General features: G+C 40.0%; 1 protein-coding gene across 2 annotated transcripts; it reads left to right on the forward strand.

Annotated features, from left to right (window-relative positions):
• The first annotated feature begins 7,670 nt into the window (after positions 1 to 7,670).
• On the forward strand, positions 7,671 to 23,748 carry inavab (innate immunity activator b). 2 transcript variants are annotated; one of them, XM_019881318.1, is made up of 11 exons: positions 7,671 to 7,929; positions 13,362 to 13,488; positions 14,777 to 14,887; positions 17,076 to 17,209; positions 18,637 to 18,759; positions 18,842 to 19,073; positions 19,691 to 19,744; positions 19,898 to 20,150; positions 20,970 to 21,122; positions 21,852 to 22,536; positions 22,677 to 23,748. In XM_019881318.1, the coding sequence occupies exons 3-11, from the start codon at positions 14,833 to 14,835 to the stop codon at positions 22,767 to 22,769; spliced, it is 1,782 nt and encodes a 593-aa protein (XP_019736877.1). In that variant the 5' UTR covers positions 7,671 to 7,929; positions 13,362 to 13,488; positions 14,777 to 14,832; the 3' UTR covers positions 22,770 to 23,748. The 2 variants fall into 2 exon arrangements, with proteins under 2 accessions (XP_019736877.1, XP_019736876.1); XM_019881317.1 differs by having other exon boundaries at positions 7,672 to 7,929; positions 21,825 to 22,536.
• The last annotated feature ends 1,063 nt before the right edge of the window (positions 23,749 to 24,811 follow it).

The raw sequence follows: 24,811 nt of genomic DNA on the forward strand, positions 1-24,811 counted from the left end.
ACAATATTCATCCGTTCCTGGGCCTCTCAGAGTGAGCTCACTGGAGTTAATCTCTCAGGCCTCTCTCGTCTCTTTTGCTGCCTCTTTCTCTCTCTCACTCTATTCAAAAAGCCAACTGAGAATAGCGTGAATTAGTGACAGTTATTATTCAGACTAATGAGTGAAATCTCGAAGACAACAAAAGTGGACGCTGAGCGTTCATAAATCATCTTGTCTCGGAGAGATGTACTGTATTCATTCAAGTGACAAATCATGATATTGAAATACTTCGAAAAGTGATATTTATTCAAATAATACACATTTTTAAAATGTCAGTTCTGCATTTGGCTTTGTATTTTGCTTTGTGCTGAACATCCGAAAAGACAAATGGTTATATAATGTTTATAAGTGTAAACCTCGTTTGGAGTTAACCTTTGTGCAAACATGCAAATGTTAAGAGATATCACATTATTCCTCAAATGGTAAATGACAATTTCTTTGGATCACAATTCATACATTATTAATGTGTTCTCAGTGCCGTCCATCAGTTTAGATTTAGGTATGTATGACGGGTGAGTGGAAAAAAAAAAGGTCCCTTAATTCCTTTTGATTTGTCTCCTTGTCAGTGTCGACATTCAAAACAAGTGATTATTTGGAAAATGAAGATATTCTACCACTTGGTACTATTATTAAAAATGATTACTGAATAAGTAGCCTTGCTCTCAAAGAATAAGGATGATTGATTGCTATGATTATTAATGTTTTCCCGAAACATTGCGTTTACCCAATTTTAATATTTAAAACTGTGTCCACTTTACACTTGGATTACGCTCTATGTCTACTCGTACTACTTCTTTTTGTGGTTATAATTTAGTTTTAATTATTCTAAAGATCAAATAATTGGCAATATATGAACAAATAAAATGAAAAATGGTGTAATTTGTTCGTTCAAACAATACAAAACTCAATTTATTTTGAGGCCAAAATAATCACCACAGAACTGCTTGCTTTAAAACTGTCATTCTAAAACGTTTACATGACATGACGCAAGTTCAAAATCATGAAGAAAAACAACTGTAGCAAAAAAAAGTTTCTACTTTTCCCGTCCTGTTGAACAATTAATTGTATTTTAGCTTCTTTAGCTTTATTTCTGCATCTTTTTGTGTTAAACTTAACAAACAGGATTATTGCATTTCTTTTTTTTTTTTTTACATTTGTCCACTGGGGTTGTTTTAAACATGCTATAGAAAAAAAACAAGACTTGACATCAATCAAACGCTCCATTTTGGGCTTCAGCCCTGCGACAACAACTGCGGCTTGTCAGAAATCATCTTGACGTTGTAGAAAACAATTTCAAATCGAAAGATCAAAGGTGAAAGGTCGGAATTATGCTGTCAGGTCAGGGGCTCTTGGGTTCATTTTGAGAGGTGGTGGTTGAGGGGGGGGGAAGTTGACCAGGTGTGGGTCCATGTAGCATGAAAAACAAATCCAAGGGAAATATTTGTGCTATTTGTAATGAAAGAAATGTAGAAGGAGTGGGCGAATGTAAAAAAAAAAAAAAAACAACGGGCTGGGAAGTGTGGGCAGCATGTACGGCGTGTGCGGCGTAGGTGCGTGATTTGCAAGTCGTCAGATGACGGCCTCACCGGTTGAGGAGCAGTATAGTCAGTCCCCCATTCCCTGTCCGGTGCTCGTTGCTCCCCACCCCCTCCCTCTCGGTATACCCCATGGGAGGAGGTCTGTTGCGCTGTGGCCGCACTAAATCAACAGCGTCCTAATGAGGTGTCACACTTGACCCCCAGCAGCCTCGGCCCCTCACTTGGGTGTCAGAGCCACAATGAGCGACTCTCCATCTCCAGCGCCTGGCTGACACATTTTGATTCATGAGAGAGCCTGGGCCCTGTCAGGTCAAAATTACCCCTATCAAAACGCCACCATCAAAACATTCATCAAGCCTACCTCTGGACCTCCTTTTGCTCATTTCTTTTAAAAGAAGAATCAACAAATAGTAGAATCCTGCACTGGCACACACCTTTGAATCACACAACGGTATGTCCTCATCATGTCTCCGATTGCCTTTTGTGCCAGAGCCCTTGAGCTGTCCCACCCCCCCCCCCCCCCCCCCCCCCTTCGGTCCTAATGCTTCTCTGAGTGATAAACTCTGTCCCCCCAGGTGTTTCCAAGCCTGTCATCTGACCCCACCCCCTCTGACCCAAAACATCTTCGAATGTGAACAGGTCTTTGCAGCTTAATGTAAAACGGAGGGCCAAGTCAGCGGAAGATATTCTCGCTCGGATACTATTTCTCCACCAACTACTTAGCTAGGCCACATACCAGGAGAACTACAGTGCAAGTACATGCGATGCTTGGCGGATGTCGTGGCGTTCAATGACATCATCTATGACAACAGAGCTTATTGATGCTTATACGACTAATAAAAATTGACTGGGTGACAGCTTGTGACAAGAAAAAACAAATGTAAATTTGTGTACTCATATGTAGGGTTTTGTAAAGCAGTTCCTAGTCGGGGTGTACCCAAAAACGGTTTGAATCAGAATCTCGGTTTTGATTTAAAACATGTGAATGTATCAAATCAAACTGAATCATTTCACTTTAAAATTTACTCGGAGCCGTGTCGAATCGCCTTTTGTTGGAGAAATGCACACCCCTCTTATATATGTGTATCGTCTATTGGAAGGAAATGCCACATTTCCAGTGTTGATAAGTTCTTTCAACATTGCATCATACCCTCCCCAACTGACCCGTATTGTTCCACTTTAAAATGAATCGTCCTTGAATCGTATCGCACCCCATGTATCAAGATCCGAATCGTCTTTTATCAGAGAGATGCGCACCTCTAATTCCCAGTAATTTCCTTTCCTAGGAATCATTTGATTGCTTACCTGACAATTCTGTTGATCAATTCCTCTTACATCGCAAATGAGTGACGGCGTCACACGCACAAAGTGTAGTTTGGTTCTAAACTTTTCCAACAGTGTTAGTGTTAGTCTGATTGTCAATCAAATCAAATTGATTGGATCCTATTCGATAGGGAAAAGGGTCAATTAAAAGAAACAAAAGTATAACACTTTGTGAATAGAATTAAGCAGGTATAGACAATGACTATAATATTAATATATTATACAACAATGAACCACAAACCATAAAGAAATCGCCAATTATACCGGATTGTAGACTCATCACAGGTACAAATATTTAAACATATTTATAAAATATGAGTCAGATTATTATCCAACAGAAATTATCAAATTAGGGAAAATAAAGCTATAAAAGTAAACGTCAATACGTCTGTTGTGTTTCCAGCTCAGCTTTAACAAATGTGTGGCTGACAAAATGAAAAGAAATCTAAAAAGACCGATGATCATCATTATCATTATTTACACTTACCATCATGTATATTTATTATTGTTTCATTAGATGTATTATTGTACTCTGCTGTATACTTAGAACTGTTTCTGATAATTTGGTTATGGAGAGATGAGTGAGTCAAAAATATTTGTAACAGCTCTCATTGTGGTTCAGTACTGTTATTAGTGGCACAGTCAAAACTGAATATGCGTGTTTTTGTCAAGATAGAATATTTGATACACTTGCATTTGATGTTTATTTTGTAAAATGATCATAAATTTGTTGCTGGTTGATTATGTATCAAAGGTGTCTTAATATATCTTAATGAGTTATGAGTAAGTTATATTTGATTTGAGTAAGGCTGATTATTTTATCTTCGACACGCCTGCGCTCGTTCACCGGCCTTGTTACATAAACGGTTTTCTGATGCCCTCGTTTGAGTGTTCAAAAGGGAGACAAACACAAACCCTATGTTGCCGCTGACCAGCAGGCCTCTCCTGGCTTCTGTCAAAGCTCCTCATTTAGCTCTCAAGGGCAGTCGGCTTCAAATGAAACGTGACTCCGCCCTGAGTCGAGTGTTTACCGAATGCTGTGAGATGGAAAGATAACATTCACTCTGCCAAAAAAAGAGAGAAGATTTTGGTTCATGTTGTGAGTAGTATTTTTACAAATTTCTGGAAACTAAAACTTTCGGAAAGATGCATTGATTTAATGCTTTGTAACATTGACTTTTGTGTTATGTCATCTTCAAGTATGTCTCACCCTCTAATGCCACACATTGTTATTTTGCGTTTTGGCGCATTAATTTGTAAAATTAAGATCTAGTGCTAGTATTAAAGGGTCGATTGAATCACATCCAATGCCATTTCCAATATGCCCCGCCCACCACTACTTATTTCTTATATACAGTATTGACATTTGTATAATCGATTAGTGCTAATAGAGTAGTACATCATTATTGTTGCAGAGCAATTAAATATAGCAGCTCTTGACTTTGCAGCATATTCTACAAAATAATGACAAAGTCTTTTTTTGCAAAATTGTTTTATGTCAGCCAAAATGACACACAATAGCAAATTGTTGAGCTATACTATACAGAACAACAATGCGCGTAATGTCATTGCTAATGGCAGAGGCAGGCTATTGCACTTGAAAAAGAATACATAATAAGGCAGTGTGGTCAAATATAAATCATAATAGTTGTGATGTAATATACAGTTATTTATACTGTAAGTACACTTTTGGGATTGTCTGGGTCTTTTTTGCGTATGTAATTACATTTTTGCACCATGATGGATGACATTGATTTGCTGGAGTGTTTGTGTGAGAGAGCTGAACCAGAATCTATCCATCCGTCCAACCATTTTCTAATCCGCTTATCCTCACGAGGGTCGCGGGTGTGCTGGAGCCCATCCCAGCTGTCTTCGAGCAGTAGGCGAGGGACGCCCTGAACTGGTTGCCAACCAATCGGAGGGCACTCATAGAAGAACAACCATTTACGCTCACAATCACACCTAGGAACAATTTAGAGTGTTCCATTAACCCGCCATGCATGTTCTCGGAATGTGGTAGGAAACCGGAGTACCCGGAGAAAACCCACGCAGGCACAGGGTAAACATGCAAAGGACCGCAGTCGAAATCGAACCCTTTCCTTCTGCACAGTCAGGTGGACGTGCTAAGCAGTGGACCACTGTGCCGCTTTGAACCAGAATTCAGAAATAAATTAATTCCCTCTTCAGGAAAAGGTTTTGTTTTTTTAGTCAAAAGACCTCTTAAAGTGTCAGAGAGTGGTGGACACTGTCTTTACAAGTCATTGTATGGGAGGAACTTTGGATGTAGTTAAACAGCTAAGACAGGAACTTTTAACACACAGACAATGGACTATTTTTCTGAAACGTTGCACACGACAAGTGAGGAACAAATTGTGTGTGTGTGTGGCAGCGTGCGTGTGAGCGCACGTGTGTGTCTATACCCCCCCCCCCACCACCCCATGTCAAACAACCGCCCTGGTGCTGACCATCCTTTCTGTCCTCTCATAAAAAAAGTGAGAGAAAGAAAAGAGAAATCATTCTCTGTTGAAGAAGTTTACGAGATCTTCCTTTAAAGGGAGCAAAGAGCAAGTATCCATGGGAATCTTAGCACGTTAGGGAGGCCTTTCTCCCTTCCTCTCATCCGCTCTCCCCCGCTGCACCCATGGACCGACGCAATTGTTTATTTTCCCCCATTGAGCCTGCTCCATTCACTGGCATTCACATTGACTCTGCTCAATTGGAGTGAGACAGCACTTATTCGGCGAGAGGAATGCAGTGTTCCACTGACAGAGCAGCAAGAATGCAGAGGAAAAAAAATCATTAAAGGGTCTTAAAGGAAAAGGTACAGCTGAGCGTGAGGGAGAACGACGTCAAAGCAAACAATGTGGCATGATGTGTATCCCACACATCACCTTGACACAAGAAAGCGGAATTCTGCAGTGGAGCGGGTATCCAAGAAGGAGGTCATTCATTCTCTGTGCCTTCTTAACTGAAATTGCCCGTAGAACAATGAGGCCTTCTCCGGCCTGTGCAGTCGCTTCTTATAAGATGCGGCCTGTCCTCCAGCCCTCACTCTTCCCGGGTCGTGCACAATAGCTGCAAGCTGGACCTCGGAGTTAATTTCTCCCCAGTCCTTTCTGTCACGAGGAGGGCGTGGTAATGACAGTTTCCCCTCTAGAACAATGTCCGTGTCCACCAAAGCCTTCTTGGCGCTGTCAAACTCAATTAGCTTTGACTGGTGACAATATGATCGTAGAAATGAGCAAGGACCAAGGCAGGACCACAAAAATCACAAATCAGTCTGAAAGGACCAGTTTATAACTACTCCGCAGTTAAACCAAAAATACTATGAACCACTCCTAAACTGTCTTTCGCTCTTTAATTATCCTACTTTTCATAGAGTTGAAGAAGTACAATACTGTAAAAGGAGAATTGTACATTTGTGTCAATGGCTTTAGTCTTCAGATTACAATATACAACATATGACGTAAGGTTTTCTAGTGCAACAATTTTATTTGGTCACATAAAATATTCTTTTTTTTTTTAACTGATTTAATCTGGGAATCCAGGTGTGGCTGCAGAAGGCAGGGTAAAACAAAACAAAATAAAAGTAAATACAAACGCAGCTATATATTTACATAACAGCAGAGAAATAACATAGCACATGGGGAATAAATAATTCATAACAGGCTAATAACAGGTGCAAATAGCATGCATGGTATCCCTCACTAACTTTTTCAGTGATGATAATGGAATGATAAAACTCACGTCATTTGTTTATTTGTTTCTGTGTTCCAGTCATTTGTATAAACATCACATAGGCCAGAGGCAGTACAACCCAGCAGTGGATATGATTATTCATAAAGATAACCAAAATTACTAAAATCTACAAAAATATTAGTCAAACAAAAACAATTTCCATAGTTTAAAATGTTGATTTCACAAAGACATATGTTGTTACCCTGTAAAGGGTTTATCCTTTACTTTCCACAAAGATGTGATTGATTCCATGCAGAAAAAAAGCAGTTTTGAAAAAAAAAATACACCAATGGAGAAACATAAATACTGTGCCCCAATCAGTAGTATAAAATTTAATTGTTATTAAAGAAAAAAATATCTTTTATAGTTTGAGTTTGCGCAATTGATCCAGGTTTATGACGTTTGATGGTCAGTGTGAAGGAAGCAAATGGAGGTCACTCCACCGCCACAGAAGTAAAACTTACCTGCTCTCTACTGGTCATATACCATTATTACACTTCAAAACGAAGAAAAATAATTGACAAAATAGTTTTCTTAAAATATATATATCATCATACATTTTTATTTATGTATTTGTCATATTCTAATTGAATCTCCCAAATCTGAATGACACAGATTTACAGATTTACCGAAGAGATGTTTTCCCGTAAATTAACCACGCAGGAACTAGTAAATGCGGCATTCAAAGACACATAAATTTTCGACTTTCATGATGACGATACTGATGACAATAACTAATAACCGACGACTCGAGCTATGGAACGACAGTAACAACTATTATCCTGAAGATTTCCTTGTTCATTCCCTATTTTTTTCAGATGAACTTCATATCATTCATTAAAACAAATTACTAAATTGCAATCGCTGGCATTAAATATTTCAGTTTTTCTCAAATTGACATTTTGATTGTGCTATTTTCATATTTGACTTATTCCTTTTTTTAACTTGCCTTCCGGTCATCATTCTGTTGGTAACGTTCACAATAACGCACTTTGGTAACGCGAGGGACTTTTTTTCCGAGAGCCCTTGAATGTATCAAGCGTAACTTCACTCACACAACTTCAGTAAAAGTTTAGTTTGGGCAGCAAAACTTGAATCAAGCTGTTAAAATTCGTTTTATTTTTCTTTTCGAACTGCCGGATGTCTATTTGAACATACGTGTTTGTGATTGTTATACTGCATGTATTACTGTGAGGGAAAACATCAACATCAGCTCAAAAGTGGGAATGCTCACCGATGGAGTGAAGATTGTATGGATTCAGCTAGCTTGGGATGCTAACTAGCCTGAATGGTAAGAGACAAGCTTTGCATTTCAGTGTTTGTTTCGGCAATATTTCGTGTACTGTGTATAGATATGATTTGTTAAGTAAATTCCGATGAAATACGTTGTTATTGATGTTGCTGTTTTATAAGGATGCCAAATATTAATGACTGCTAAAATGTCAGTTTTTGAAAGCAAGTTTTCCCAAGTTAAGATACTTTTTAAGCGACGGCCCAACGACTGTTTGACGTTATAACGGTGCAAGAAAAAAAAAAAAACGACATCATTAGTTTGTTTAATTCACTCTCCATCACAAGCAAATGTGTGTATGGAGCGTCATACGTGTCAATTCAATTGCCTTTCCTCGACTATTGACCCTTATTGGCTCCAAATATGCACATAATCTGTATTTGATTTATCCGCATCTTTATGGTTTAATTCACCTTATACTGTTCATGACATTAACGTTTAAAGTTATTTTCAATTTTCTATTTAGGACACTGGACTATTGTCTCCATTGCCGTTCTTACAGTATGTGGATGTATTGCAGGGGTCACCAACCTTTTTAAAACTCTTCTTGCGTGCTGATTCATGTGAAAGGCCACCAGTGTGATACATACTTGTGAATTACCAAATTTGCTCAAATAAACTTTAATAATGATATGAATGTTAATATTGGTATTTTGTTAATTAATTCTATGCAAAGAGGTGGTAATGATTTCTCACAATAATTATGAAACTGACAACATTCTATAAATCTCTGCTGATGATTACTTCTATAAGATTCCAAACTCATTATGTCCCATCACTGGTGATGTATTGTTTACAGCGCAGTCGGTTAGTCGTTAGCAAATCTGCCTGACAGTTCTGTTTTTGCACTGTGGAATTGCATGTTCTCCCCATGCTTGTGTTGGGGTTCTGTGGCCACTCAAGCTCCCCACAGTTCAAAAATATGTGCGGTAGGTTAATTGAAGATTCTAACTTGTCAATAGGTGTGAGTGTGAATGGGTTGTTTGTCTATAAGAGCCTTCTAACGTCTCACTGACACGTTCATGGGAAAAGAGGCAATGTGCAAAGGTGGCTCATAAAGATAAAGAAATGAAGAGAAGTGATGGGTTTGCAACATCCTCTTTCTGTAGAAATATTCACCAGTGTATGAAAAAATAGTGGTACTTCATAGTTCCCCTCACGCGTATTACTGACAATGGTATCTAAACAACTCACCGGATGTGAAGAGATAAGACGACGGACATGGTCATTTTGATGTTGGCATTGAAGTATTTAATTTGTATTTACTTAGTTGAGTTTGTGTTGCGTCCTTTCCAGTAAAATATTCCACAGTCTCCACATTCCAAAGTGCTGACCTGAGGGCAAGAGGTCAGGGATAGCTTGAACCCTTACTGCCCACAGCATGCACACAACTAACTAGGTTGCTATGTTACCATTGCTTGCTGACTGCGCTGCTCACCAAGAAAATCAGATGCAGTGGTTCCACACTGATTGATGTCATCACTTTTGGGAGGGACTCACCTTGCTTTGTTTGTATTAGCATGACCATGACACAAACTTTTTATTGCACGATCTGTTAACTGTATGTTGGTTTAGACCTGGTAGAAGGTATTAAACATAGTTAAAATAATAATCCATCTATCCATGATCTGAGGTGCTTATCCTCACAAGTGTCGTGGCCGTGCTGCAGCCTATCCCAGCCGTCTTCAGGCAGGAGGCGGGTACACCCTGAACTGGTTGTCAACCAGTCGTGCTCACAATCACACCTAGGAACAATTTTGTGTTTAATTAACCTACCATGCATGGCTTTGGAATGTGGGAGGAAACCGGAGTACCTGGAGAAAATCTACGCAGGGACGGGGAGAACATGCAAACTCCACACAGGAAGGTCAGAGCCTGGAATCGAACCCCAGACCTGTGTATTCTGAGGCGGGCCTGCTAACCAGTCGACCACCATGCCGCATAAAATAATAATTATAATTAAAATAGTTCTCTTTTTACAGTATACTGTACAGCACAGGTGTCAAACTCAAGGGCCGGGGCCCAGATCCGTCCCGCCAGGTCATTTTATGTGGCCCGTGAAAGCAAATCATGTGTGTCATCTTGCTAAAATCTGTACCGAAATGTCAAATTGCCATGTGTAATAAATAACGTTGAGATTTTGCAATAAATTTGTTACCCAGTTTAGACTCACTTGAACAATAATTGAACAAACTATTATAATTGACTTGACTGACTTCAAAACTAGTCATCTATTATTTTGTTGTGTACAAGTAGTAATTATGTGGTTTCACTGGACATAGCGAATCCGTAAGTTATAACGGTAGTTCATTGTAACCATTTCTAACAAAATGGCTGCCAACTACAATTTATAATATAGTATGAACATTTCTAGATGTAAAAAACATGAACATGTAAAACAGTATTAACATGTCAAATACGTGTTTACAGGATAAGAAAAAAAATATTTTGTAAGACATGAAACAAACAACTGTAGCGTCCCTATTTCAGTTCTGAAAACATTCAGTCAGCAAATGAAAAGTGCCTCTTGAGGATGTGCCGTGCCCCGAAGCCGTTTCCAATCATCTTTCAATCTGTTGACCTCGAACTCTGTCATGATTTTGTTGCCATTACGGATGATTGTCGAAATCATTGACTTTGCTTCCGTTTAACAGACATGTTTTCAGACGATGTGCTCTGGATGCACAACAATGTACGAGTCGGACATTAGCGTTGCTAAGCAACGGAAGGGAATCCCGCGCTGTACATTTTGTTCAGAAGCAAGGTCGCGGCGGCAGTTAACTTCCCACCGTTCGTTGTAACAAAGGTCTTGTCACAATTTTGTGGGGAAATCTGGCACAGTATTTAATTTAAGTTTACGTTATAAAGGTGTTCGTTGTAAGCAAAATCGGAAAATGAATTACGTGAAGTCGAGACTGGTTTGTGAACGTCACAAATGTCAAAATGTCAGCGGGGTACGTTGAAAAGAACTTCGACTGTATTACATTTGACTAATACAGTGAATATACTGTATGTAAAGTTCAGGGCGCTACACAACGTCACCGGTCGTCTTGTCGTGCACTTAGACGTAAAAATGACTTGAAATTATTTGAAGAATTTGTTTAGCCAGCTGCTGGTTTGCAGACACAAAGGCCTTTCTGATCTCCGTCTCGCTCTCTCTCTCTCTCTCAGCTTTAGAAAAGCAAACCATGACCAACTGGTTCCACTGGACCAGTCTTGTATGAGAGAAGCCAACTAAACATCCTGACTTGGCGACACAATGAGAAAGATGGATAAGAATAATTAGGCCTTTTCAGTTGTGTTACTTAACATACTGATGGACTTGAGTGATTGAGATAATTTCCCGGCAGACACCTCACATTGTGTTTGTATTTTACCTTTTAATTGAAAGCTACAGTAACAATTATCCACTGCATTTCTTATCTCGTTTTAGGTACACCAACTACCTGGCATGCTGCCTGTTGAAACAAAATTCCAGCATTTTTGCAGCCATACCTTATTGTAATCACAGCTTTAACTCATTAACAAATAGCCCGGCCAGCAATTCTTGGCTAATACCAGCTGATTATATCAGGAAGCAGCTCTGCCTGTTTGGTTTCATCCATCGCTTAAAGCATGCAGTGGAACCTTTGAAGGTGAACTATTCTGTTCCTGGGTTCTGGTCTATTTTGTCAAGATTTCAAAACCATTTTTTTTTTCATTAGGAGTATTGAAGACAAAATACTATAGCACATATTTAAAAAAAAAAATCTCAAATGGACAATTTAGTGCACACAACCAAACATCAAGCAAACTCCACACAGGTACAATGACTGGAGAGCTAAGATCCAAATCCAAATGTAAAAACTGTGAGGGAGACATGCCAACAACCACTATGGCGCTGCGATGTGCGATTTGTGGCTCTTTTCGACGCTGACCAGAAACATAATATTTAGTGCCGTGATTGTGCGGCTACGAATATTAAATTTAGTAAGCTTGTTAACAACACTCTCCTCTGTGGTGTGTCAACTTTGTAGGCCGCTTTGACTTTCACTGACAGAGACATTAAGGCTATTCAAATGTTTCACCTTCACTTAATTAAATAAAGCTAACTTCAAGTCAAGTAAACGTTATTGTCAAATATGCTCTATGTGAAACATACAGCACAGATGAAAGTTATTTCCTCTCAACCACAGTGCAAGCACAGGAGAGAGAGGAGCCGCTGCGGGTACCCGCGCCGCCATCAACAGATGGAACTTGATGGAACGAATATCTATAGTATATTCAAATGGACTACGACAGCTATCTTTTGCTGCATGTGTCCTTCATTTGAAATATTTTTTGTTATAATAATTCCCGCTTTGTCACTGATTGTATACTGTGCCGGTTCATTTGCATGACTTCTGTGGAGGCTGTATGTATGGGTACAGTTCCCCTTCAGTGATGGTCTAAACGTGAGTGTACATGGTTGTCTGCCTTTATAGGTGCCCTATGATTGACTGGCAATTTGTGTTTCTTTGTAAAGAAATTTAAAAAAAAAAAAAAGGTCTTGGTTATACATTTATGCCACGCCACATTGTCTCTTCCTTGGGCCCACTGCTTCAAAAACCTCATGGAATGTGTTTGCTTTTGCACGCTAAGTAGCAAACAAGCCAAACAACAATGAAAACAGAACCCTCTCGTGGAAGTCATTAACAGATATAAACAGTTGCTCTCCGCACCCCAACCCCATCTTCTCTGAGCGTGTGCTTGCCGCAGCAGCCGTGTCATGTGAGAGCTTCTTTTACAATGCCTCGGAATTGCCGGACATTTTCCTGTGCATGTGTGTCTGGACACCGACGACATTCCTGGAAATCCTAAATGAATATTGAGTACTCAGAATGAATGCAAGGCGTGCGGGGTGACACCATGTGCTGTTGTGAATCTCTATAAATCACGCAGGCTATCCCAGCAGCATGTGTTTCTCCCCGGAAGTATCAAAAAAGGCCTTGTAAGAAGGAAGGAAGAAACTCCATGGGTACAGTTTCTGCTTTAATCATGAGTGAGCCATTAGAACGCCCAAAAGATGGCACTAGTTACGCACTGGCCAGATAATTGCTCACACTGTTTAATTGTGATTTGTTAGCAACCAACAGCCCCTTACTGAGACACGTGTTACTAATACTGACCACAAGCAGGTGGCTTTCCTTCCCTCATTTGATTCTTTGTATTAGTTGTGCTCCAACTATGTGCTTCTCCTGCCATCCTTGAGAATTGTTCCAGCGATACTTTTAATCACGCTTTCCCCCAAAGGGCACTCTCATTAGTCAGCTTGGCCTCCCTCATCCATCACTGATAAGCGCAGATATAATTGCAATGAGATTCCCAGTAACCTGCTCATTGTTGTTGACACAGTTTCAAAGTCAGATGGGAGTTATACGATACTGACTCTGCGTGTGGCCACTCCCTTCCAGCAGGCAGTTCTTTCTTCAGTGGGCCAGGCTCTCATTCTTGTCCATACTTCACACTGGCCAGCCTTCTATCAGCACGCACACTCTGAGGGGACTGTTACCACTTTGAAGTTCAGCGATTCTTCCAAAAGTAAGTACTTTGTACATTCTCATACACAGTGTGTGCTGTTGCTGATTAAAAAGCAGATTAAATCTTTGTTTCTGTGATTTTTTTTCTCAAATCTAAACTCGCAGTTAGTGTGATTAGTCAGGCCTAATGGTAGTAAGTTTTGAATGATGCTTTATGATGAATAACATAAACGCCTTTCCTGCCGTTGTTCAGTCCAGTTACTTTCTTTGGGACATATAGTAATGGGCTAAAGTTTTGGCTCCAGTTTTATGCCTCAGTTTTCAGTTTGTGACTCACATTGCTTTGATATTGTTGCTAATAAGCAGTTAAAATGAATTGTTTGATCTCGACACAACTTGGGTCCATTGTGAGGATTATGTTGTCATCATTGTAATCATTGCACTCATGACCTATTGGCCAATATTAGTTATGCGTTAAATCGTACTTATTATGGGTTATCCTATTATGTAGGAGAGAGAGAGAGAGAGAGACATAAAAAACCCACATTTAATTAAAAATATTAAAACAGCAAAGTGGAGAAAAGCTGCCAATCTGCCAAGGATGATGTTCTACTTATTTCAATTTCACATATAAAGTTCACACCATGACCTTTCAATTTGGCATTTCAAGTCATGCTTTAAATAAGAAAATATTGCAACATCGTAGTCATAATTGTTTAAGTGGACAAGGTAAATCGCTTGTTGTTGTGAAAGCAGCTTGGCAACACAACGTCCAGTTAACACCTAAGCAATTCACAGTCATATGAGCGTAATGCAGGATGTGTCATGTTCATGTCATGTCCAGGCGGAGAACAGAAGCCTTTTTTTCTTCTTTTTTTTTCTAAAGAAGACTCATCGTATGCAAACAAGTTGTAACATTCACATTGTACCTCCTTGGCTTCCCACGGCCATCCGAGCTGAACCTCCTCTGAGTGTTGGAATGTGACACTGCCACGCCGCTGCATTCCGTTGCTCCCTTTTAGTTAATAATCGAACCAGGAGTTGTGATACTGGCATCGTATGACAACAGAGCAGTCACAGGAAACAACCCAGACCTGGCTACACACGTTCGCTCTGCCATAAGCCGTGACTCCACTCGTGTGAGTGCGGGGTCAAAGTGGCAAGTCACACCTGACTCATTGCAGCTACAGTTTACATGTTTGGACAATGGTCGGTCTTTGATAAGTAATAATTTGCTTAGTCTCTCTTGATGTTGATTTTGACGACTATGCGTCACTCAGTCGCGTTTGTTCTCGATATCATGTCATCAGTTTTGAAATCATTGCTTGATTGTAAATTTGTCTTCACAGGACATGGCGATCATTTGCTGAATTTACCAGAAATTGAAGAGTAGAAACTGAGCAATATGGAAGGCAACGGCGAGATCAGCGATACTGATAGTGGTATCATCCTTCACTCTGGTAAAACATGTTCATTAGATTCATTTAGTACACAGTCATCCGCGTGTTGCATTATTAATGATCTTCATTTTCACATGTTCCTCTGCAACAAAGACGACAAAATGCTTTGGTTAGTGATGGCCTTTATTACTGTAATTGGCCTTATGCTTGGGGCATCGTTCATAAAACAATTTCAGTTGAATTTTTATTAGGGATTGATTGAAAATGGGGTCAATTCTGTGGAATTGATTGTTGAATCGTATTTTGAAGCATTTCAGGCTAAATTGAGTGCAGTACTTGAATATTGAGCTACACTTTGCCGATTCCTCTGGGCCAAATCCTTTTGTTCTGCTCAATGCAACACTGGCATGCATCACAATAGAAGTTCAGAACGTTCTAAGAGTCTCCTATCGAATTAAGAATTAAAACAAAAAAAAAACCCTTCTTCCTTTCCTCAATATTTTCTGCATTTCTAATATTTTTCCAATTCTTAATTTGCTAAAAGAGGGAGACAACATATTCGGAACGCTGAATAGTGACAATTACAACCATATAAGTATGGTAATAAACATCTCTGACAGGGCTGGACAATTTTTGCCTAAAATTTACAACAAAGTATAAATTAAATCCCTTCAAGATAACAGCATATATCATACTTATTCATTTCCGGTTTTTGCATATGTTGTGTATGGCTACTGTGTAGCTGTTGTATTTGTACATTTCATGTTAGCTTATCGGTTAGCATGAATTCTCCATCTTCTCCTGTTATCTCTTCTTGCTATGAAGTATGAAGCAACTCCTCATCCTCCTTTTGTGATAGTGTAGTTTATTTGCCGCCCTGCACCCGAGAATTAGTGGAGGAGCCAAGGTAGGACAGTGTTTAGCCGTAATAGCTAGCCAAATTGAGTGGAGCAAGTTAGTTTAGCACCTAGCATTCCCCCAGTAGTTTCTTGGCAGTGCTCTTGAAGACATTCTCCCACTGAGGAAAACAAAATGAAACAACCCTCTTAATAATAAAAATATAAATATAAATCCTGTGAAGCAGTGATTTTCAACCTCAGTGTGTTATTGTGAAATTTTGTTTCTGGCTTCGATGACGAGTGGACTGGTGTAATAGCAAATTTTGATTTGGAATAGTCATTGTTCAAATTGAAAACGCAAAATTTTCTCTCTCACACAAGCAGTGTTGTTTTTGCTGTAACCTTTGCTGATCAATTCTCTCCCGTGTGACATTCCGCTGGCCTTAATTTACCGCGCGGTGCCTCCATACAACGTCAAAGTGTCCTTCAATCAAGAATGGCCATTTGACCCTTGAGAATTGGGAATTCTCTGCTCTATTGTCACATTGCCACACTTCTTTCCTGTTGACACATCAGATGTTTGTCAGCACCTGCAGGGATTCTGTTAATAATCTCTAAAGGTATGCACGCACAATGCATTCTGCACCAGGAAACTCCCCCAGCCTGGAGACTAATCCTCTTGTTATTAGTTTCCAAGGCGACAGACAGCACGAGGCTGACTACTCACTGCTTGTCAATAGTCACATAGTTTTATTGTCACTTTGTAACAATGGTCAAAACAAATTTGTCTTTTTTTTTTTTTCTTAAGCAGATTTTTTTTCTTAGGACTACTGTGGGTTCTATTGTGGAATTTGAAATTCATGTTGGTAATGTTAAGATGCATTTATTTTATGGTGTTCAGTATTCTTCCAATGATGATAAAATATTGGCAACAATTCCTATGTCATGGAATAATTCGTGTTTATTTGAACATTTTATTGCTCTGATGGCGTTTACTTTGAATTGAGTTAGACGGCACAAGTAAAACACATTCAATGAGCAAAATGGTTAATTATGATGTAATGTCAAATCACCAAGTAATGCTCCAACTCAGTAACTGCTTTTGAGAACGACAATAAGGTAATTATGAGAACAAAGTTGAAAGAAATATTACAAGAATAAAACTGTAATTTTGATTAGTATTGGTATTACTTGATGAATATATAGCGATTCTCAAGAAAAAGACAGTGGTTCCAGTGTTTGACTTTAATTTCGGAATGTTTGCTCCTTTTGTTTCCTCTGCTGTGGCTTGATTCTCATTAATTTAACTTCATTCTTGCAACAGTCCGATTTCTTGCTCTTAGTATCACAACTGTGTTTTTTTCTAAAATGCAATTTTTCTTCTCCTACTTTGTGGTTGTTCACCATAGGCTCAGACAGTCCGACATCGCATACGAAGGACGTGAGCACACACACGAGAGCCATGAAGCTCAAGCACCAGGCGCTCCAAGACCGACTCGAGCTGTGCCTCTTGGAGCTGAAGAAACTCTGCATTCGTGAAGCGGTGAGCAGTTTGGAACATCATTGTGTAAAATGATTGTAGGCGTTTTATTATGTTGAAAGCTTTGCAACTTTTCGCAGTTGATACGTCATTGGGAAAGGTGTTTTTTTCGTCACTCTGGAACTGTGCAATTCCAGCCTTCACCTTTTTTTTTATCTGCGGTGGTTCAACTTTGAATGATTGATATGTCATTTACTGTGACTCCTTAAAATAACATGAGGTGCTGCTTCTGAGGTTGATTGGAAAATGTTGCTTGTCTCTTTATTATTATTATTTTTTTAATGTTGAGTCTACACTCCTTTTTTCAGACAAGCTTCACTTTCACTTCAGTATTTCTAAACTCCCACTCATCCACATGACAAGAAGAAGCTTTTGTAGCCGTTTATAAGATCGGACATACTACACACTTTGAAAACCACCAACCTCCATTCCACAGGATTTGAAATTGATCTTTTCGAAATAAGAATCATTCACTAAATATGATCCTGGTTTGAGAGAAGCGGTCATTCTCTTTGGCCTTTTCGGCGCCAATATTGCCACATCTCAGGAATTTGTTTTCTTCAAAGTTTATTTTCTTATGAACAGATAAATGTTGTTGGGGCATGGGCCATCGCAGAAAGGGTGAAATAGAACCATGATGTGAATCTCGGATTTTTCTTGCTTCGTGAAAAATGAAAAAAAAAATTCGGCCGGCACAGACATGTCTTTTACAATTTGGTGCTGATCCAGAAAGGATTGTTTTATTTGACTTTTAAACTAATGTGATTGCGTGTTCTCGTTCTTTCAGTTGCATTTCCGCTTCACAGGAAAAAGCTTCTCTCATTCAAGCATGCGATTTCCACATAAAGTTCACTCATTTTGAAACTGGACACATAATCACATTTGGGAGTCTGTGCCAAAGTGTTGTGGCTTAAGGGTAAGATCCCAGTACCAATCATTCGTTCCTGCCAACACTTGCGCTGGGGACTCGTGTCAGGACTTGCTAAGGTGATCTGAGAGGACGCGCCGCGCCTTCTACGCACCTTCTAAGTCATCACTGTGACTAAATAACAAGTAAACTCCTTGGCCAGCTGCATTCGAGTGCCTCAAAGATGCCGTGATTTTACGAGTGATGAAATCATAAACGTGTGTCGTCATGCACTTGGTTTGTTTTGGACATGGATAGCCCGATGCAGGAGCTGAGTTGTGCAACAGACTCCCAGACTTATATGTCTCAACATGTGAGGGGAGCGTGATGTTTGTGTATTTGGTTCCAGACATTCACACCCAAATGAATGATCTCTGCGTATGTGAACTGCTGAAACTAAAGAATGCATTTGGAAATTGTGTCTGGTGTTTGTTTTTAGCATTTCATCCCCGCATCAATGGGCTTTTAGTTTGGCTCACTCTATGTACAGAGAGTTTTGATTTGCGATTTCATTTGTGTCAAGGAGCTGACAGGCCGACTCTCAGGAGATTATCCTCTGCTACCAGGAGAGAAGCTTCCACAGGTCCGCAGACGCATCGGCGCTGCTTTCAAACTCGATGAGCAAAGCATCCCTCGGGGAGTGGAGGTAAAAGCACGTTGTGATTGGATGTGTGAAGGTCAGTTTTTTTTTTTTAACATTTCTAACCCGTTTTGTTCAATCTTTGCAGGAGTCGGCCCTAAATCTTGTGGACGCCGAGTTGGCGCTTCAGTTTAAGATCTACGAGGCGGCACGCAAGCTTTGCGAGGAGAACCACCTGAGTAAGGCTGTTCGAAAGAGTCGGTTGCAGCAGTGCCGGCGAGAGGAGAAGAAAGTCAAACAGCTACAAGAGACTGCTTTCCAGCTGCGGCTGGAGCATGGCCGATCTTCGCCACTTCCCGCTTTCAATATCCCACTACGTGGTGAGTTGGGGATTTAAAAATGATTTGACTTATTAATTAGAAATTATTATTTTAATATTTCTGTATTTCAGTTACATTGTATTATATTTTCTCTTTTTTTTTCAGTGGCATTATTCATAATGATGTTAAAACTAATCAATGAAATATTTAGCAAAATCAACTTTAATCATTTTGGTTAGTTCAACAATTTTGGCTTTTGTTATTTACAATAAATTATGAACCAATTCATTAGATAAATTAATAAAAAATAATGGCATCCATCCGAAATGCCTATTTTTTGCAGGGGGGGGATTCATGTCATAAATATTTTCACACTCTTAAAATCAAGTAAATGCTCTGTGCAATGGGTTCAAAAACAGTGTGGGCCGTATGTGGCCATACATTGCCCGTCTCTGATCTGGGCACACAGATTGCTTTTGTTTGGCAGTGTAGAAGTGAGTCAAAATAACAAGCCGCATCACGTTTTCTTGACTTATTGCCCATAACCCTGTCCATTCATGTAAATGCACAGAGCAAACTGTACCGTAAATGAAAAAAAATGCAGAAACCTGGAACTCCGGGTGGTAAAAGAGTCGTGATATTGAGATATCTCACAGTATGTTTTGCTTTTTTGTTAGATCTGGCTGCGTCTGATGACAGCTCTTTGTCTGATTCTATGGTTCAAGATGAAGGTAAGGCCCAAAGGTTCCAAAAAAAAGAATCGATCAAGGTGTTTGCGCCTGCGTGTGCGTGTGCATGTGTGTATTCACACTTAACTGTTTAATATTTGTAATTAGAGGTGCAGAGTGAGTCTTCACAACCCTCCTTGGTCCTCCCATATTCAGGAGAGATGGACTCTTCACAGCCACCCACTGCATCCCACACTGACGGTTCCTACCGGTCACCATCCGTGGGTCCTCAGAACCTGCCTTTAACACCAAGATCGTCTCCTCATCCCAGCCTGGACTCTTCCATGAGTTTTACATCAAGCCCCGCTGAATATGACTTGCCTCCTATCCAGCACTCCCCGTGGTCGGAGACCAGCCTTGATCAGCCATACCAGAAGAGCAAGAAGTCACGTTCCTCCTGCAAAGCCAGGTAATAGCCAACCATCCATCATGACACGGTTCTCAAGATACTCTTTTGACAAGGCAATGCAGAGAGTATGCAGCGACTTGTTTTACAGTATTTCTAAGTGTGTGAACTCTCATTTAGGTAGACAATTTAGGCTAGTGCGAGTTGATTAGAAAATCTACAATGAGTCCACTTGGGCCATTGCTTAAAGCACTTTTAAAAGTCATTCAGTTACCAGTGAAACATTGTTGCCCTATAGCATGCTGTTTACATTGCCTGCCATCAACATGTGGGTATGCCAATCTTCAATATTCCAGTTAGTATGTGTTGAAAATGTTGTAGAGTTTGGTCCTTTTTTTTTTTGAACTTACCAGATATCATTTGTTTGTAACATTGTGTAGAAAGGGGAAGACAATCTCAGAACTCAGGGTCATTTTATCCCTCATTCTTATCGTCTCTATTATAATAAAAGGTTGGAGTCGTTTAAGACGTTCTGCCATCTACTGGTGAATACACGGTACAATGACCAACTGGTTAAGAGAACGCCCCTTAGATTATACATCACAGAGCTGTATTTTAGGTTTAATTGCCTTGGAGAACTTTAGTAAAAGACTAAATACAAAATGGTAAAGGCCAAAAATATAGGATGTTTTAAAATGCCACATGTGAAAGAAGTCTTAGTTGTCGGTTTTCTATCAGAGGTATAACGCATTGAAAATAGTATACACTAGTATTTGGGGTCTGCATTTTTTTTTAAAGCTTTTCAAGCAAATCAGAAAGATGAGTGTAATATGGTATGTTTTTGCTGATAAAATTTGCTGTGAAACATTTGTTTTTCTCCAGTCCAGTCAAGAATGAGCTGCTACCGCCACTCGAGGCTTGCGTGGCAATTTCGGCTCTGCCACAGCAACTCTCCCATTTGAAATTGAGCCGTTCACAGTCCAATAGCATGCCTTCCACGCCAGAGATACACGTGCACAGGCAGCTCTCTCTCAGGTACTTCAATTTATCTGTCTGTGAAGTATTCTGCTTTTAAACAATCTGCACAAGTATGCACACCCTCTTTTAACAGGGATGTGGCTGCATTTGGAATTAACCAATCACATTTACAATCATGTTAAGTGGGAGTCGGTTTCATCAGTCTATTACACATTGTTTCCCATGAGTTTGAGAATGAAAATTTTAGGTATTACTCCGGCCTTAGGCAAAGTGAATGTAATTATGAATAGTTCCAAATGCTAGTCTGTGATAGCACAAAACCTTCAGGCCTCTGATGGAAAGCAGATAAATGTAAGGAAAAGTCTACTAGAACATCTGAACTTTACTTAAGGGTTAATCAGAGGCACTTTAAATGGTGGCAGGTGTGTGCTGACTCCTATTTAATGAGTTTGAATATGATCAGATCATTCTGAATACAGATGTCCCCAGTTATAAAAGGGTGTGCACACTTATGCAAGCACCTTCTTTCCATAGTTTATTTTTACTTAATCTCTTGAAAATATATTTTTTAAACAACTGAGTTACATCGAATATAGGTTACATTGATGATGAAAGAAGTTTTCTCATGATTTATCTCTGGACTCTTCTTTTTTTTTAATCATAGAACCCTGGTATTTGTGGAGACATTTTATATCCACTGTCGTTGAACCAGTCTTAGCTGTGTTTAAACACATTCGAACATTTGTGTGACTTGCGCAGGATGTCTAACCCTGAATCTTCACCCAGACAAGACAAGGACCGTGGTCGCACCAGAGGTCCAAGGAGGCGCCTGACAGACTACAACAAAACCCCATCAGGAGGACCTTCGCTCACATTTAGCCCCAGAAACCAAGCAGGCTCTGAGGATAGCAACTCCGAGCACTCGTTTGCATCCTACAGCAGCTCCCCCAGCCAGGAGCTGCCTTGTGATTTGACGAAACACTGTCTGGCTCCCTCTCCGCTTTCTGCTCCATTTGGTAGCTACGGACCCCAAAACTCCCCAATTGCTGGGTTTTACCACAGTCCCAGAAACCAGTCCAAAGCAGATGTCCACAAAGCCTATTACAATGAGGAAGTGGTCTACTCTCCGTATGTGGATATGCCGTGGAGCTATTACACCGATCAGTCTTCATGCCCCCCCAACAGATATGAGTACCGCTACAAAGAGGCCCCTGTGCCCCTACAGAGAGCACCGAGGCATTTGGCGCCTGATAGCAGACTCTCCCCCTCCTTAGCACAATGGGATCATCCGCAGTATCGCTCCAACTGCCTCCCACGGCAAGTAGTAAACGAACAGCTGAAATCGTGGCATCGACGCAGTCAGCTCAAAGGACCCAGGTCGCGTTCCCTTGACAGACAGGGAGCGGTCAGGGTGAAAAACATGGCAGCTCTGGAGGCAATACGATATCAAAATCAGAAGTACCAGGAGCAGGTAGGCAAAACGTTTGTTGATTAATTTGGCCTCAGAAACAACTTTGAATTACGCCTGCACGTTTCTTTTTGACATCAACTTTATTACCATTCTGCCAGACTGCTTTTCTCCAATGATTTTTTTCTGTCACTCACTTGCAGGCCCCCCAAAGAAGAGCTGCTCAATGGTCTACTGATGACTCTCAAGGACACTGGGTTGTAGACAATGGCACCCACTATATAAGTCAAGTGTGACACCGTGAGATCGAATGAGTTTGGACTAAGTGAGAGAAACCTTCAGCCAATTTCATGTGAACTTGTTAGACAAATCAGCAGTTCGATAAAAAATTTCACCTGAATGGGTGAAAGGTTATAATGTTGTGATGTTTCGTGATAAAGGACACAAATGTGGAACATTGACATGAATGAATACGAATGATGAACCGACGGGGCCAAATACCTTTCAGCCATTATGTGTCTCTAACTTGACACCATGTGTAACAGTTATGAATTGTTGGAGTCTATTCCAAGTAATTGTATGAAGAATATGAGCCACCATTGTAAGATAATACAAATGAATAATGTGCCCAAAAGTATATGGAGAATACTGTTTTCTGTTTGCTGCATCAATCAGCATGCCCGTTTTGCCACTTAATCATTTATCTTAAATTGTCAGAATAGTCTTGTTTCCCAGCAATTTCTTGCTTCTGTGCCATTTAATGTTACATACTGATCTGCCTATGACTTAACTAGTTGAAACTATGCTACTGCGCTGTTATAGACGTCGGTACCTGAGGTTCAAAGTAGAATGGTAGTAAAAGTCTTAATGCGTGGCAGCTATGTTCCGTACATGTCAAATGAAAAATATGTGCGATTGCAGATTACTGCAGACCAAACTAGTTTGCTCCAGAACTGCTCAACATTTTTGTGTCGTCCGTGTGAAATATTGCATATGTGTCACAAAGTAGAAGCATGTATATTTTAACTCAACTCACTCACAGCTCTTCACTGTTATGTATTTATCAGTTATTTATTCACCCTTGTGAAATCACCTGAAGTCAGACTTGAAATCAGTGAAGCTGCAGAGTGAGTTTAAGAATGGCTGATACAGTAAACAACGTGTATAAAAGAGACTACGATCATGCTTCCTTGTGTGTTGTATTATTTTAGATGCTGAGGCTGAAATGGAACCCGTGTTGTAATATTGTTGCATATGTCAGAATATTTTCCTGTGGAATCAATACGTTCTTCTCTTTACCGGTGCTTTCATTGCTGAATATCAATCGCTTTGTGTTGACCTGATGTTATAAAGGAATGCGCGCACGTGTGCAGTCCAACTTAGGAGTCACTGGCGCAAAGATGGACAAATATGGACTGTACTTTGACTTTTACTTGATGCTTCTTGGTCAAATCTAAAGTATGAGGCCTCGCAAATAAACTGCTGGTGGACTGCGGTGCGACAGAACTAAACCTGTAAAACAGAATTTTGAGAAGAATATAAGAAAGATGCCTGCAAAGCTGAGTCAGGTCTTTTTTGTTCAACTGTTGTAATTTACAGTTGTATTTTACGCATTGCATTCAAGGATCAAGGAAAGCTATAAGAACAGTCCGAATCAAAATGTATTTTCGAGTTTCTTTTACATTAATTTCAAGATTTTACTCAAGTAAATACTGTATCTGTCACAAGCTTTGCACAAAATAATCGAAAAGTGCATCAGGTATGTTGTTGGAATTATCCAATCTCACTCAATTGGTTGAAAAGTGTTTTATTACTGCAAAATCTATTTCAAAAATCAATAGTGACAGACCGAACGATCAAATCCATTCATTTTCTGATCTGCTTTATCCTCACGAGGGTCACAGGGGGTGCCTAAGCCTATCCCAGCTGTCTTGGGGCAGTAGGGGGGGGGGACACCCTGAACTGGTTGCCAGCCAATCGAGGGCTCACGCTCACACCTAAGGACAATTGAGAGTGTTCCGTTGTTTTTGGAATGTGGGAAGAAACCAGAGTACCCAGAGAAAACCCATGCAGGCACGAGGAGAACATGCCAACTCCACACAGGGAGGCCGGAGCCAGGATCGAACCTACAACCTCTGCACTGTGAGGTTGATGCACAAACTACTTGACCATTGGGCTACCCCAGTCAAATCCTCTTGGACGAAATGGCAGAAGGTACCATTGAACATGTTGCCATTCATACAACTGAATACTATAATAGCTTTTCTCCCAGCAACTAGAGGCCTAGATTTGACAAGGTGTAAGTATATTCCTGAATAAAATAAGACGAAATAATCAT

Source organism: Hippocampus comes, unplaced genomic scaffold, assembly GCF_001891065.2.
Source record: "Hippocampus comes isolate QL1 unplaced genomic scaffold, H_comes_QL1_v1.1 scaffold68, whole genome shotgun sequence".
In the NCBI taxonomy this organism is placed as follows: domain Eukaryota; kingdom Metazoa; phylum Chordata; class Actinopteri; order Syngnathiformes; family Syngnathidae; genus Hippocampus; species Hippocampus comes.

Excerpts from the sequence above, each read along its gene's own strand:
- inavab (XM_019881317.1), top strand. The coding sequence starts at position 14,833 with ATGGAAGGCAACGGCGAGATCAGCGATACTGATAGTGGTATCATCCTT. Across the intron at positions 14,888-17,075 it reads TGGTATCATCCTTCACTCTG|GCTCAGACAGTCCGACATCG; the intron begins GTAAAACATGTT and ends TGTTCACCATAG. Across the intron at positions 19,745-19,897 it reads TTCTATGGTTCAAGATGAAG|GAGAGATGGACTCTTCACAG; the intron begins GTAAGGCCCAAA and ends TCCCATATTCAG.